Source organism: Papio anubis, chromosome 7, assembly GCF_008728515.1.
Source record: "Papio anubis isolate 15944 chromosome 7, Panubis1.0, whole genome shotgun sequence".
Classification (NCBI taxonomy): Eukaryota; Metazoa; Chordata; class Mammalia; order Primates; family Cercopithecidae; genus Papio; species Papio anubis.
In genome coordinates this window covers 158,054,348-158,071,322 of record NC_044982.1, presented here as the reverse complement: position 1 = coordinate 158,071,322, position 16,975 = coordinate 158,054,348, and the positions used below count along the sequence as shown (strand labels likewise).

Genomic DNA, 16,975 nt, shown 5'->3' with positions numbered 1-16,975 from the left:
ACTTCTCTACTCTTGAGAAAAGTGGATTTATAAAAAGGGTGGCTGGCTGGGCACAGTGGTTCACGCCTGTAATCCCAGCACTTTGGGAGGCTGAGGCAAGTGGATCATGAGGTCAGGAGTTCAAGACCAGCCTGACCAACATGGTGAAACCCTGTCTCTACTAAAAATACAAACATTAGCCAGGCATGGTGGCAGGCATCTGTAATCCCAGCTACTCAGGAGGCTGAGGCAGGAGAATCACTTGAACCTGGAAGGCAGAGGTTGCAGTGAGCTGAGATCGTGCCACTGCACTCCAGCCTGGGCTACACAGTGAGACTCCGTCTCAAAAAAAATCTAAGTTGAGGAACTTGAATTTGGGGAACATGACAATCAGAAGAATAGATGGAGACCAGTGTTGTGCAGAGGGTGAAGGGATGGACACTAGAGTCATGCATCCTAACCTTATACTCTGCCTCTTCATTATGTACATTGTTTAGTGTCTCAGTGCCTCAGCTTTCTTATCTGTAAAGTAGGGACAGTAATGTGTATGTCATTAGAATTGTTGTGAGATTTACTATATAGAAAGCCCTTGGAACAGTTCGTAGACTATAGTTACAGTTGTATGGACAGTGATATGATCATGATGACCGTGATGATGATGGTGATGATAGTAGTGGTGATGGTGATGATATTGTTGATGATGGTAGTCATGATGATGGTGATAGTGATGATGATGATAGTAACAGTGGTGATGGTGATGATGGTAATGATTGTGATGGTGATGGTGATGATGTTGGTGATAGTAATCATGTTGGTGGTGATGGTGATGATGGTGATAGTAATAATGGTAGTGGTGATGGTGATGATGGTATTGATGATTGTGGTGGTGACAATGATGGTGATAGTAATGGTGGTGGTGATGGCGATGATGGTAATGACGATTATGATGGTGATGGTGATGATGGTACTGATGATTGTGATGGTGATGGTGGTGGTGGTGATAATGTTAATAGTGATGTGGTGGTGGTGAGTATAGTGATGATGACAGTGATGATGGCAAAGGTAGGAAGAAGTAGAGGCAAGGAAATCAAGGAAACATTGTGGCTGATTATTGGATGACCACTACATTACAATGAACCAACGTGAACCAAAGAAGACCAGGCTCAAAGATTAAAATAAGAATATAAAAGCAACAACAACAACAACCACAAAAAACCAGCAAAAAACTCAGTGGCTACGACAGCAAATACATAATCTATAAAATTAGTCCAGGAGATTCACTTAGCAAATAAGTGGCAAGAAGAGAAACAACAGAAACAGGGACAACAACAAACTCTGGAGTGGAGGAAGGTATGTGATATCAGAGTTGTTCCAATATGTTGTCTAAAAGCAACAAAAAAATCACAAAACCTTAAAAGAACAGAAAAGCATGACACACACAAAGGAAAAAGCTATTAATAGAAATTATCATTGAAGAATTCTAGATATTGGATGTGTCAGACAAATACTTTAAAAAATATGTGTAAAGAACTTAAGGAAATCATGCCTAAAAAAATCAAAGGAAAGTATGATAACTAGATATCACCAAATAGACAATATCAGTGAAAATGTAGAAATTGTTGAAAAAGAACCCAGTAGAAATGCTAGAGTTGAAAAGTACAATTACTGCAATAAAAATAATCACTGGGTCGGCATAATAACAGATCTGAGTATAAAGAAGAAAGGATCAGCAAACTTGAAGATAAACCAATGGAGATTATCAAGTGAGTGGAATAAAATGAAAAATGAATGAAGAAAAATACAGAGAAATGAATATACTCGTGATACATCATGAAGAATACCAACAAACACATAATGGGAATCTCAGAGGAGAAGAGAAGAGAAACAGGGACAAAATTACTTGAAAAAATAGTGGCCAAAAATTTGACAAAAACAATTCATTTATACATCTAAGAATGTCAACAAACCCCAACGAACTTAATGAGATTGACATCTATACACATCATAGTGAAACTAACAATGTTAAAGAGAACATTTTGAAAACAGCAAGAGAAAAGCAATATTTACTTACAGGTGAATCACAATATGATTAGCAGCAGATTTCTAATGAGAAATCATGGAAGCCATTAAGAATATTTGATCACACCTTCAGAGTGTTGAAAGAAATGACTGTCAACAAATAATTATAGTCCTAGCAAAATTATCCTCAAAAACAAAGAAGGAAAAATCAAAAGACAAGTCACATCCACACAAAAACTTGCACCTGTATGTTTGTAGCAAAGCTTTATTCATAAATGCCCAAACTTAGAAGCAACCAAGATGGCTTTCAGTAGGTGAATTGATAAATAAAATGTGATACATCTAGATAATGGAATATTATTCAGCAAATGAAATGAGCTATTAAGCCAGGAAGACAGGGAAAAACTTAAATGCACATTACTAATAAGCAAACCTGAAATAGCTACATACTATATGAGTCCAACCTTAAGACACTCTAGAAAAGAAAAACCGTGGAGACAGTAAAAGGATCAGTAGTTGCTAAGGGGAAGGATGGCAGGGAGGGATGAATAGGTGGAGCACAGGGGATTTGTAGGGCAGGAAAGATACTCTGTACAATACCGTAGTTGTGGATACAGGTCTTTATACATTTGTCCAAACCCATAGAACATACAACACCAAAAGTGAACCCTAAGGTAAACTATGAACTCTTAGTAATAATGACATAATTAATCAATTGTAACCAATGTACCATTCTGCAGCAGGATATTGATAATGAGGGAGGCTGTGCATGTGTGGGGCAGGGGGTATACAGGAAATCTCTGAACTTTCCACTCAGTTTTGCTGTGATCCTGGAAGTACACTCAAAAATAAATTCTATTAAAAAGAAAACGAAGCCAGGCACAGTGGCTCACACCTGTAATCCCAGCACTTTGGAAGGCCAAGGTGGGCGGATCACGAGGTCAGGAGATCAAGACCATCACGGCTAACATGGTGAAACCCCGTCTCTACTAAAACTACCAAAAAAAAAACAGCCAGGCATGGTGGTGGGTGCCTGTAGTCCCAGCTACTCGGGAGGCTGAGGCAGGAGAATGGCATGAACCTGGGAGGCGGAGGTTGCAGTGAGCTGAGATTGTGCCACTGCACTCCAGCCTGGGTGACAGAGCAAGACTCCATCTCAAAAAAAAGAAAGAAAAAAAGAAAAAGAAAAGAAAGGAATTCTGAAGACAGATGCTGGTGGTGGTTGCACACCATTGTGAATGTACTTTATGCCACCAAATTGTGTCCTCAAAAATGATTCAAATGATACACTTTACATTATGTATATGTTACTACAATTAAAAAATTCCAGTCGCTGCAAAAGAAAAGATGAACCACAGAAAGGGAGAAAATATTTTAAAATATATATCTGATAAAGGACTTGTACCCAAAATATACAAATAACTCTTAAAACTCAACAATATAAAAACCACCCAATTAACAAGCCAGCGAAAGATCTGAACAAACATCTCACCAAAGAAAACATACATATGGCCAATAAAAGCATGAGAATATGCTCAGTATTATCAGTCATTGGAGAAATACAAATCCAAACAATGATGATATGCCACGTCACACCTGCTGCAGTTGTTATCAGTGAAAAGACAGAAACTAACAAGTGTTGCAGAGGATATGGAGAAATTGAAACCCTGGTACATTGCTATAGGATTTTAAGTTCCAGCCACATTGGAAGACAATCTGGCAGTTCCTCAACATGTTAAATGTAGTTACCCAGACTCAACAATTCCACTCCTAGGTGTATAACCAAGAGAACTGAAAACATGTATTAACACAAAATCCTGTGCACAAATGCCCATAACAACATTCATAATCATGAAAAAATGGACTCAGCCAAAAGGTCTACCAACTGATTAATGGATAAACAAAGTATGGTATATCTGTACAATGAAATATTATTTGGCAATAAATAAGAATGGAGGGCCACGGGCAGTGACTCATGCCTATAATCCCAGCACTTTGGGAGGCCGAGGCAGGTGGATCACAAGGTCAGGAGATCGAGACCATCCTGGCTAACGCAGTGAAACCGCGTCTCAGCTAAAAATACAAAAAATTAGCTGAGTTTGGTGGTGGGTGCCTGTAGTCCCAGCTACTTGGGAGGCTGAGGCAGGAGAATGGCGTGAACCCGGGAGGCGGAGCTTGCAGTGAGCCGAGATCGGCCACTGCACTCCAGCCTGGGCAACAGAGCGAGACTCCGTCTCAAGAGAAAAAAAAAAATGAATGAAGTACTGATATGTGCTATGATAGGAGTGAACCTTGAACACATTATGCTAAGTGAAATAAGCTATTTGCAGAAGCTCATATATCATATGATTCCATTTATATAAAATGTCCAGAATAGACCAAACTGTAGTGACAGACGATATAAGTGACTGCCTAGGACTAGGTGAGATGGGTAGTGGGTGTGGGGAGGAAAAGAGGGGAAAAGGGGAGTGACCACTACTTGGTCATTTTGGTGACGAAAATATTCTAAAATTAGATTAGGGTGATGGTTCCACCATTCAGAGAATATGGGATAACCTTCTGATTTGGGCACATTGAATGTGTGAATTTGTGTATGTGCATTATATCTCAAATAAAGGTGATTTAAAAACAAAGTTAAAAAGGAAGAATTATAGCATAGAGCACCTTTTGTAATTATGACAGCCTAATGGGGATAGAAAGCAATTAGGACATGGCCAATGGCCAAGTACAGTGTTTGATTCCTTCACAGAAATGCTTCAGACTGACTCTGGGTCCCTTGAGCTTAGCATTTTCAAGTGCGAGGAGAGCATGTGTCCCTGCTGTGTTGACAATAATTTCACCGGGCAACCCACAATCAGAAAGCGGGACATGCCTGGGCTTTATTTTCGTCTTTCAATGATGGAGCCAAGCCAGCAACGTCAGGCAAAGAGGGAAAAAACTCAAGAAGGCAGATTGCCTTTAAGAATTTTGCAAACTGATTTAAATGTTTAATCAGCACACTTCAACCACTTTATTAATATGTTTGCATACATATGTGTGCACGAAGGCAGGGCTTTTAGTATTCAGGATAACTCATCAAGATGGTGCATACGTTTCTTCCAGAGTCATGCCATCATTGTCTGTATGAATCAGTGAAGGCGGAGAACGCTAATGCTGTCGCGTGTTGCCGATGACACAAGGCCTAGACCTGTTCTTGAGAGTAGGGCACACCCTGTGGGGCGGACACAGCGGCAGAGCCTGCAGATCAGGCAGGAAAAAGAGGGCAGGTGCACCAGGCCATAGAGCTCCAGCAGAGAGGGGATGGTGTTATCCCAAGCATGGTTCAGAAGTGGGGAATTCAGGAGTACAGATGCAGGCAGAAAAGCAGCCATCTGGCAAATATCCAGCTCTGGCTCAGGGAGCCAGGGAGCCCTGGTGACAGCGCCCACAGGGCGGGACAGAGTCCCTGCCCGATGCCATGGTCTAGGCAGTCACCAGTCTGGGCCCCAGGCAGCAGAAGCCGCCAGGCTTACCCTTCCTGGAGTAATTAACCACCTGAGAAAGGGTCCCTGAAGCAGGTCAGTATTCACCTATCAAAGCTGGAGACTGAAAGGAGAAAGGGTCTATCGAATCCTGGAGTGATTACCTTACTGAGTTCCGAATCTTTCCTGAGATCTGGATGGAATACATTCTGGGGAAGGGTGGAAGGTGTATGGGCATGGGCCATGTAGTTAGATCTGCATGGCGAGGACTCAGAGTCTGGGAGCCATTGACAAGCACCTCCACTCCTTGAAGGCCGACGGCAGCTGCGGCTCTCCAAGGTTAAAGAAATGAACCACCCCCTGTGTGTTGTCAGTGGCCAGGCCTATGTGGTGGAGCGCCTGGCCGTTCGTGAAAATCTGCAGTGGGATTAGGTGGCATTTGGCCGTTCATTTTTCGAGTTTCTGTGTCTTGGAGGAAAGTTGAGAGAGCACATATGGCCTAAAAGTTTAACTCCTATTCATTGATCAGAATTATAATTTTCACTTTAATGATTTATAAATGTGTACCTTCAAGCGCTAATGTTTGCTCTGTATTTTTAGATGGCTATCCCAAAGAAGAAATGATTTATAGATGGAGAAAAAATTCAGTGGAGGCGGCTGACCAGAAATCATGGCGGCTTTATCAGTTTGACTTCATGGGCCTCAGAAACACCACAGAAATCGTGACAACGTCTGCAGGTAGGAATTTACTGAAAGAGGCATAGCTCTCAAAATTCAGCGAGGCCTAAGGCCGTATGTAGTCATATCCTTAATGTCCCAGCCTTTCAGGTAACCATGATACATTAGTGATTCTGGAGACAAAACAAGTGATTCAAAGTGAAACTGTGTTGTAATGTTTTAATTGGTATGGGAGAGGGATGATTAGAATTAATTCATATTTTTGAATGCAGGCTGTGTTTGCATAATGTCTATAAACCTAGCTATAAACTTAACCTAACTCACTACTGACCATATTTACACAAACCAATTTTACTGATGGGGAGAATTCTGCAAATTTCCATGCACAAGAAGAATCAGATATTATTGAGAATCCACACATAAAAGAAGCTGGTTTGACATGTCCTTTGAGTTTCAATTCTTTTTATTTACTCTAAGTTTTATCTTTAACTTTGAGTTTCTTTTTCAATGATGGAGTGCAATAATTACCTACCAATTTGATTTTATGAAGTGATTATTACATGCATATTCAAAATCCTGTAATTAAATAGAAAGACTTCTGCCTATGAATATATGTGAATGTGTTTTGTTTTGCTTTTTGTCTTATGTCTTATGTTGTTGTTTTCTGGTTTGGGTATTTCATTATTCCTAGGGTCTATTTTTTCACAACTGATTTTCCTTTGGCAGGGTGTGGGGTGCAGATGGGGGTAGAATCAGCTTTTCTACTGATATTATTTGTTAGTATGAAGAATTTGTTGGCTCTTAAAATTATCTAATAATTTATTTTATTGGTGAGTAGATTAAGATGCCAGTTTTGAGAATTAATGGTAAATATCTTTAAAGCCCAGTCTTAATTCTTGATACCTCTGTAAAATAGAGAGTTATTGACACATCAAGAAAAGTCCTGAAAAAGTTACCTGATTAAGGGAGAAAAACAAAAGATTCTCTATGGGTGTCATGGTGGAAAATGTGAGAAATGGGATCTGTGTTTAAATGTTAAACAATGACAATGTTAAATAATGGAACACCACAATTTATGTAAATGAACTGCAGAGGCAGTGCAAAGGGAAATGTTTTGGGATGCTTGCTGCCAATTAAGAGGCACCTACCTTGGTCATGTAATTCCCTGTCTTAAAGGCTGCAATGCACCAGCAGACCTTTGGGGTCTAAGGCTGCCTGAAGGGAGTTACCAAGCAGCAGGGAGGACTGCTCTAGCATTTACATCCCAAAGGTCACTGCTTCTCCTTTCCTGGTGTTCTCAAAACAAAAGGAAATGCAAAGTTAAGCTGAACCCATCTAACTCAGGGGATTTTGAAATTGATTGCAAGCAAATACTAGCTCAGAAAAGTGACAAATAGAAGGAGACAACATATTTGAGGCAACAGTCTAAGCAATTCTTGTGCTGGGTGTTACTGTGGCTCTTAAAGAAATTATAATCGATCTCTAAAGTCATATTTTTAGTAAGTTTTACAACCATATTCGATCTTCTGTATAATTACACTTGTAAGGAAAATGTCCTTTGGATAATAAAAAAAATTCCCATTTCATACGCTCGTGACGGACGCATGGTAGCTGGAGCCCACAAGCATGAGAAGTCACGCTCTGCCTGCAACTGGGGTGTGTTGTTGCGTGTTTTCAGGCCATATCCAGCGTCAATTCAGGTGTCAACAGTTCACTGATTAATGAATATTCATGAAACACCATTGCTTGCTAAATGTGATTGACATTTTCACAATGTGGAGGATCACCCATGGGGCTGTGATGGCATTTGAAAGGATCCCTGTCAGATAAATGCCTTGTTATAGGCAAATGTTATTCCTTGTTTCTCAATCTCCTAACTCAAAATTATGACTACAGCAATAACACACTTACTTACATAATCCCTTTTTTCCAAGAAAACGAAAGCATTTGCAACACTGTCTACTTGGTTCTCACAAGTCGTTGTAAAGTTTGAAAAGGATGGACATGATTGTGCCAAGTTTTCAGGCTTATGTAAATAATTCTACTAGGGAACTTATCTGTGAAATGGAAACACTTTGGGAAACCTCAGAATCGGGAGAACGAGATGTGAAGCCTGCAGGTGCATTGCCAAGTCCAGGCCCTGGGAGGTGGTCTGTGTCTCTTATTGCCTCCCACCATCCTCTCACTGTGGCTACTGTGGCCCGCCATGCTTTGGGCACAGCCCTAAACAGCTGCGTTTATTTGACTGGACCCACTTTTCTCTGTTGGGATAACATGAATATCAAAAAATATGATTTATGACATTCTGAGACTTGAATGTAATATATTAAATATGTTTATTTAAAATGCACAAAGACTGTTCAAAAACATCAGTCACCGAATTCGTTTCCTGGAGCTGCTTTCGCAGTTCTACCAACTGTGGCTCAAACGACAGAAACATGTCTGTCAGCTCTGGAGGCTGGAAGTCTGAATCAAGATGGAGGCCTGGCATCTTCCGAGAGCCGTGAGGGAAGGATCGGCTCCAGGCCTCTCTCGGTGGCTTGCAGGTAGTATTCTCTCCATGTCCTTCTAATGTGCAGCGAATGCAAGAAGTGAATTCTGTTCTATTGTCTTCTCCCTGGAGGTGTCGATCTCTGTGTCTGCATTTCCTCTTTCTATAGAAACACCGGTCATATTGGATTAGGCCTGCCTTCATGACCTCAACCATTTTCAGAGGCTCTATTTCCAAATAAGGTCATGTTCACGGTACTGTGGGTTAGGACTCTAACACCTTTGGGTGAATACAATTTAACCCATGGCAGTAACCCAGACAGTTTAGCACACTATGAAGAGTAGCATTTCAATTGCATTGGGAAATGAGATGTTCTCTTTATCCCAGACACATCCGTTTTACTTGGACTTCCTAGTAAGTCCAAGTGTCTTGGACTTCTGACTGGCACAACAGTGTGCTTTGTTAGGTTACTGATGGTCTTGAACAGTCTCTGTGCAGTCTTTGTGCCTTCCTCAACTATTCTCCAAGGCCAATTGCAGCTGACCTTTCCTTTGCACTAGCCAAAGGCTACCGTGCAGAATAAAAATCAGAGACTTGTTTTTTCTTTTTTTGTTGTTGAGACGGAGTTTCACTCTTGCTACCCACGCTGGAGTGCAATGGCATGATCTCGGCTCGCTGCGACCACCACCTCCCGGGTTCCCGCCATTCTCCTGCCTCAGCCTCTCAAGTAGCTGGGATTACAGGCTCCTGCCACCACGCCCGGCTAATTTTTTGTATTTTTAGTAGAGACAAGGTTTCACCATGTTGGCCAGGCTGGTCTCGAACTCCTGACCTCAGGTGGTCCACCCTTATGGGCCTCCCAAAGTGCTAAGATTACAGGTGTGAGCCACTGTGCCCAGCAAATCAGAAACTTTTTGTTATCTCTTCTATATATGTATATCTATCTACCAATTGCAATAAGAAGTAAACCTCTTACTTTTTTTATTCTAATAATTTAAAATATCTGTAGGCATACCATCACTAAGAATAACCTGCAGCGATTTCAAGGAAGTATATATCTTGGAATTATCAGAAACAGGCTGATGGTAAAACGTTCAGCTTTGGTTTTCAATAAATGTTGTTAATTAAAAAGAAGCTCAATATATATGGATATGCATCCATGCATGAGTTGATATACACACACATATTTCCTGCTGTGTCAGCTGAGAAGTCCTAGGAGCAACAACACTGCAGGAACAATAAGTACCCTTAGTGCCCAGATCTTGGCTTCTCATATCATTCTCCAGTTAAAGGAACCAGGGCTCCTTGGAAAAGTGGCAGATTGTGAGGCTGCAGCAAGGAATATACAAGATGAGCCTAGAGAATCTTGCAGTTCCAGAAACTAAGACATGCTAACCACTCACCTCACACCCACCCACCTACACACAAAATCATGGGGCTATATCAACAGATGCCAACTAAAAGATATTACAATGGTCAAAGCCAAAAATGTGAGCAGCAAGATAAATACAGTAGTATTGGATTATAACCCAAGAAAAAAAATCAATATCCATGAGGCCACACTGATGCAAATAAATGATTGAATAAATACATACATACCTACATGGGAGAACCCAGACAAATCCCCCATGCAGAATTTCACATGATTTATGTAGATGTTATTCTCTCAGGGAGGCAGGGCATAGCTCCCACTCTTCAATTGTGGGCTGCACCTGGTGACTTTCTTCCAAAGAGCACAGGAGGAGACAAAGGAAGAAGATGCACAGGGGATACATCTGGTGAGCACCACTCGGCCAGGTGATCGGTGAACATGGTCAGTGATTACACATGGTGATCCTGTGTACCCTGCATATGATGCGATGAAAATCCACTTTACGAGTCTGGAAAGAAGGTGGCTATGGAAAGTTATCCTCTTGGGTTGGTGCATCAGTGAGTCAATCGTTACAATACCTATGAGCCATTATCTCAGAGAGAAAGGAAGGAAAGATAAGTGGACTCTCTACTCCAGACATTTTCTGAGTTTCAAAACTGTGAAAAGAAGAAAGTGAAGAAAACAAGGAGAAGGGGTCTGAAAAGCAGACTCTGTCAGGGAGGGCAAGATAAGGAAAGCGCACCACTGAGGATGCACCGGGAAGGGGGTCGCGGTGAACATGCCGCTGGAGCTACAGCCCCCGGAGTTACCTGTACAGTGAGTGCAAAAGAGACTCAAAAGCCTGTCAAACTACAGCTCAGCCTTCAGCCACCCCAGCCCCTGACGGTATTAAGGTGATTAGTCCCAATCTTTGGCCTGGAAAAGAGAATGAAGAGCCCCCGCTTGAAGGATAATAAAATTTTTTTTTTTTACAGATTTTCATACAAAAAGTGCACTGTGGCCAAATGATGAAAACCCAAAAATAACACAGGTATCTGACTTTTTACCAGAAATCATGGCAACCAGAAGACAGTGGAATTCCAAATGTGAAAAGAAACATAGAATATTCTATAAAAAAGCCAATACAAATAATGGTGAATTAGTGATGTGTTTGGGCTAAGGAAAAACAGGAAGAGAGAAAGAGATTGACTCTATGCTCTCTCTAGCAAGCTGCTTCTCTCCCTGTGTAAAACCTCTGTGGCATTTGCAGGTTAATCCATATCTTTGCCATATCAAGGCTGCCGTAATGCCCATTTGAACCTCAGTCCAGTTGTCTAAAATAATTTGGGTAGAATGCGCAGCGCTTTTTTCTCACCCACAGCAGGTTTGTGAGGTAGGACTGGAAATATGAAGGCGGCTTTGCAGTGGGCATACCTACGGCCAGCTGAGGGGCGCTCAGGTCAGGCTCAGAGCACGCTCAGAAGCGGCTTTGTAGTGGAAGTGATCCTAGCAAAGGCTCCCTGAGGTCACAGGAAGAGATCAAGGAAGAAGCCTGGGGCTCCAGACTCATTGCACTAGGAGCTTTCCCTCTGGTGCCTGGTTTATTCTACGACCACGAAGAGGCTCCCCCACCCAGAGACTAGTTATTATGGTCAAAACGGTCAGGACAAAGGCTGCTCTCCCATGGCTGTGGCAAAAGCCACATGGCTTGATGTGGACATCTGATGTTTTGAAAGTTGATTCAGTCTTTATGTGTAGAAGCTTCTGTAAGGAGTTCTCCAAACTCCAAAAAATGATTCTCTATATAAAGTGTTTGATATTGTGTGTTTAATATTCCAGCTAATTAAAAAGTACATATATTTCCTCCGCAGCGCCCACTGGGAGGGAGGGAGCGCAGAGGGCAGGAGCTCCAGTGCTAGAGTCAGAACGCACTCTGCTTGAACGAATCCGCACCACTTACCTGCTCTGTGACCCTGGGCAACTCCTCTGACCCGTCCCTGCACTCCCCTCATAAGCGAGAGGGAAACTGCCTCCTGCTTTATATGGGTATTGTGAATTTCAGTGAATGAAGGCATGCCGAGCACATAATTGCCGGTATAGATACACAAATATTGCCTATGATTATTGACTCAATGTCGTTCCTGTGAGGGAGATTTGAGAGATTTACGCATTGTCTTTCTTCAGTAATCATCCACTAAGTCAGCTGCCAGCACTGTATTCAATGAGACTGCTCCAGCAGGATGCTATAGTGAGATTACATCTTGAATGCAAATAGGAATATATGTTTAAATAGCTCTTGTAGAAGAAACTCAAAAAGTGGTTTCTTCTTGGCTTTTTGTCATATTTTTCTGAATGCAATCTGGGTAATGTATCAGTCTGGGTTTGAAAGTCATAATTTTAAAAATAGCGTCAGTATCTTTGTTCACAGGATTGAGTGAAAAATCTTTCAAACCCGCTGTGAGTCATCCTCCATCTCTAATTCAGACAGGAAATGCGGAGAAAACCTCTTCTTGGTCTAATGAACTGCTCGTCCGCTAAGAAAATTGAAATCCTGTGATACAAATCATATCTGAATATGTCTGTTTTTTTAAAATCAGATTTAATTAATTACTCCTTCCATGGGACCTGAATAAATTATAGCATTTAATATATGATGACAGTAATACGTCTGCATAAGAGCATTTTATGGTTTTCATTTGGCTCTCGCTCTGTACTTTGAGCAAGGTAGGACACGGGCCAATAGCTTTATTTATAGATGAGGAACCAGTCTCAGCAAGATCTCAGGCACGGCCTTCAGTGGTGCACCCAGTATGTGCTGTAGCTGGCGTTAGACCCTCTCATTCTGAGGCCAGTGGCTTTTCCACGATGTCAGTGCCACAAAGAGTTAACTTGACTTCCAGTATCTCATCCCCGGTTTCCAGAACATTTTATTTACCTCCCCGGTGTTGGACTGTATATACCAAACAAGATATCCCCTGGCATGGAAGATATTTTATATCATTTTTCCACTGTGGAATCATATTAGTGCTTCCAATATTTGATCGGAAGGAAAGTCTTAAATCTGTATCATGACATAAGCGAGTATGATGATTTAAAATTATAAAAGTACATTCTTGTTGAGATTTAGGGCTCTGGAAAGTATTTCTCTGGAATATCACCACGCTTAAGATGCTTAGGAACACTCATTGTTTCACATGCTCTTTTGATGATACTACAACCCTTTAAGGTAGCTAGGCCACTATCCCATGACACAAACGGCAATCTGAACCTTAAAAGTATCTTTGTTCGTGAAATGCGAGGGCGAGCCGTCCTGTAGCCTCGAGATAGCTGTAGAGCACAGCACTCTAGGAGAAAGCTGCACTGGATAAAAGCCAAACAGCCCTTGACACCTGAGCTGAAGCTCCTGGAGCACTCCCTGCCCACGTCCTAGCAAGCACTCATGCCACACTCCCATACCCTCCGAGCCCACCCAGATAACTCAGTAGTCCCTGGGCTTTTAAGCATTGATGTCATTCCTCCAGGAGGCCATTTTCAGGAGCTGCTCCCACGCCCCTCAAAGCCCAGGACGGGTTGACAGCCATTTACTTCCAGAATGCCCTGACTTTGCCCCATGGTGACATTTAGCACATAGCATCGTACCGTGATTTTAACCAAGGAGGACTTGGAAGACAGAGGCTGAGAATATGATGCTGGAGCCATCCTACCTGGGTTTAAATTCCAGGCCTGCACTCATAAGATACATCGTCTTGGATCACTGTCTTACTTCTGAGACTCAGTTTCCTCATCTGCAAAATGGGCAGGACAATTCTCATGCTGGCCTCAGAGATAAGGACCTTGTGAGGATTAATGAGCTTGAAAGCAGACAGCAGTCATTGTCTGGCATTCATTTTATACCTTTCCCAATGAATCCACCTGTTGGTGTCCCAGGGAGCTAGCAAAGTAATTAGCTCAAAGAAAGTACGTGAATGTTTGGAAGAGAAAATAACCCTTAATCTGTTTAGCAAATGAGTCTAAAGGATAAATATATCCCTTTGCAAACATTTAGTTGTCGTCTTAGAAAAATTAATATGGAAGCATTAAGGAGACATAGGAGTGAAGATATTGTTTTGATATTTTAGTAGCTACATTTCACTCCTATTTGTATTAATAGTTTCATTATTTAAAATTTATCCAACAAGGCACTTTTTAAATTTTTTTTATTATACTTTAAGTTCTGGGATACATGTGCAGAACGTGCAGGTTTGTTACATAGGTATACACGTGCTATGGTGGTTCGCTGCGCCCATCAACCTGCCATCTACGTTAGGTATTTCTCCTAGTGCTATCCCTCCCCCATCCACCCACCGCCCTCCAGGCTCTGGTGTGTGATGTTCCCTGCCCTGTGTCCATGTGTTCTCATTGTTCAGCTCCCACTTATGAGTGAGAACATGCGGTGTTTGGTTTTCTGTTCTTGTACTAGTTTGCTGAGAATAATGGTTTCCAGCTTCATCCATGTCCCTGCAAAGGACATGAACTCATCATTTTTTATGACTGCATAGTATTCCATGGTGTATATGTGCCACATTTTCTTTATCCAGTCTATCATTGATGGGCCTTTGGGTTGGTTTCAGGTCTTTGCTATTGTGAATTGTGCTACTACAAATGTATGTGTGCAAGTGTCTTCATAGTAGAATGATTTATAATCCTTTGGGCATATACCCAGTTATGGGATTGCTGGGTCAAATGGTATTTCTGGTTCTAGATCCTTGAGGAATCATCACAGCTTTCCACAATGGTTGAACTAATTTACACTCCCACCAACAGTGTAAAAGCTTTCCTATTTCTCCACATCCTCTCCAGCATCTGTTGTTTCCTGACTTTTTAAGGATCGCTTTTCTAACTGACATGAGAGGGTATCTCATTGTGGCTTTGATTTGCATTTCTCTAATGACCAGTGATGATGAGCTTTTTTTTCATATATTTGTTGGCTGCATAAATGTCTTCTTTTGAGAAGTGTCTGTTAATATCCTTTGCCCACTTTTGATGGGGTTGTTTTCTTTTTCCTGTAAATTTGTTTAAGTTCTTTGTGGATTCTGGATATTAGCCCTTTGTCCGATGGATAGATTGCAAAAATTTTCTCCCATTCTGTAGGTTGCCTGTTCACTCTGATGATAGTTTCTTTTGCTGTGCAGAAGCTCTTTAGTTTAATTACATCCCATTTGTCTATTTTGGCTTTTATTGCCATTGCCTTTGGTGTTTTGGTCATGAAGTCCTTGCCCATGCCTGAATAGTATTGCCTAGGTTTTCTTCTAGGGTTTTTAATGGTTTTAGGTCTTACATTTAAGTCTTTAATGTATCTTGAGTTAATTTTTGTGTAAGGTATAAGGAAGGGGTCTATTTTCAGTTTTCTGTGTATGGCTAGCCAGTTTTCCCGACACCATTTATGTACTTTTCAGATAAGCCTAGTTTTGCCATACGGATACAAATATATGAACCAAAATTTTTGAAAGGGGCAGAGCAGATTGATTTTAGTTGGTTGATATTTATTTTTAATAAATATCACATATTAAAGGCATGTAGCTTACCACAAATTCGTTTTCTATGAAAATACTGTAAGCTTTCAGCAGGATTCAGATTTTAACAGTCCACACGGCTTCTGTGCAGACAAGGGATGCCATGGACCTATTTGGAGGCTGGCTGCCTAGGTGAGGAATTGATTCCTTAGGAGTCCCCTGGGGACTCAGGAGCTTACATAGGTGACGTCCATCCAGCTCACGTGAAGACTCTTGGCCAGACGTCCATTTTCCGTCTTAATCAACATAGAATCTGAAGAAATGCAGGCCCGTTTCCTGAGATAATGAAGTCTTTGCCAGCCAGGGTTAATCTCTCTTTGCCATTATTGTCACGGTAGCCATCAATCAGATAACCTGGGTGCGTTTCCTCTTTGTCCAATGAAACTTTTCTTAATGGTTCTATTTCAACTGGTTGTCACTGATCAGACACTTCTGTGTGGGAAATTTTGAATTTACCCAAAATAGTTCCCTCCAGACCCCAACTTTCCTTGGACAATAGCACTGCTCTTTGGATGTTGCTCGGTTCTCACTTCGCTCTCCATAACAAATAAAGATATATTTATGTTTTAGACTCTATTGCTAAACAACTGACAGAGACAGGAGCATGGGAATTGTGTGGCCCTTGTCCTGCCGCTGCCCCCCCACCCCCCCAAACACACAGCTCTTGCCCCTTTTCTGTGGCCATTGAAGATGTCTGTCATCAGAGTCGTACTACATTGGACTTAGTAGTTCACCTTCTCCTTCTGATTTGCTCTAAACCAGAAGGAGACTCGCTCCGTTTATCAGAACACCACACATGAGAGGAATGCAGGAATGCTGTTGTTTCGCAAGCACCTGGCTCTTGGCAGGGGCACTCTCATGCCCTCCTTCCTGGCTGTGCTGCTGAGATGCCCACGCTGGTCTGGATGGACGCATGCAAGCCCCACGCCCTTAGCCCCCATTGGCATAGCCTCAGCCCCACACTGAGGCCCCTGCCTTCAAAGGCCTGGGGGCTCTCCTTCCCAGAGGGTATCCAAACAGTCATTCAGTCAACCTATTTACTCTTCCCAGGGAAGAAAAAATCATAATTCAAGAAGCCACGCAGTCAGCTCTACTGGCAGCCAAGCACCTCCCAGTCTCAGACAGGCAGCCTGGTCCAGTCCTGGCTAAAGTTTTCCTTGCAATCACAACTCAAAATTCACATCTCTTTTCCTGTCCGTAGGGGTTTTCCTTGAGTATCACCTCATGTGTCATCACACAGAAACCAAAAAATTCTACTACCACCTAGATTCTACAGTTGATATTTGTTTTCTTACTTCCTTTAAGCTATCCATGCATGAATCTTTGGATTTCAAACATCTGCTGATTGGCAGTAAGACCAGTATATACTTGTGTTCAGTTAGTATTTTATGGTAAAATTCAAGTGTAAGGACAATAAAGTGTAAAAATTATAGGTCCATGTAAT

At 41.7% G+C, this 16,975-nt stretch overlaps 1 protein-coding gene across 3 annotated transcripts in view; it reads left to right on the top strand.

Moving 5' to 3' along the window:
• Window positions 1-16,975, top strand: part of GABRG3 (gamma-aminobutyric acid type A receptor gamma3 subunit) — a 556,557-nt gene that overhangs the window by 499,235 nt on the left and 40,347 nt on the right. For all 3 annotated transcript variants that reach the window (XM_021940357.1, XM_021940359.2, XM_021940358.2), the window contains one exon: window positions 6,060-6,197. In XM_021940357.1, the coding sequence (XP_021796049.1) occupies window positions 6,060-6,197 (138 nt within the window). The remainder of the gene's footprint in view (window positions 1-6,059; window positions 6,198-16,975) is intronic.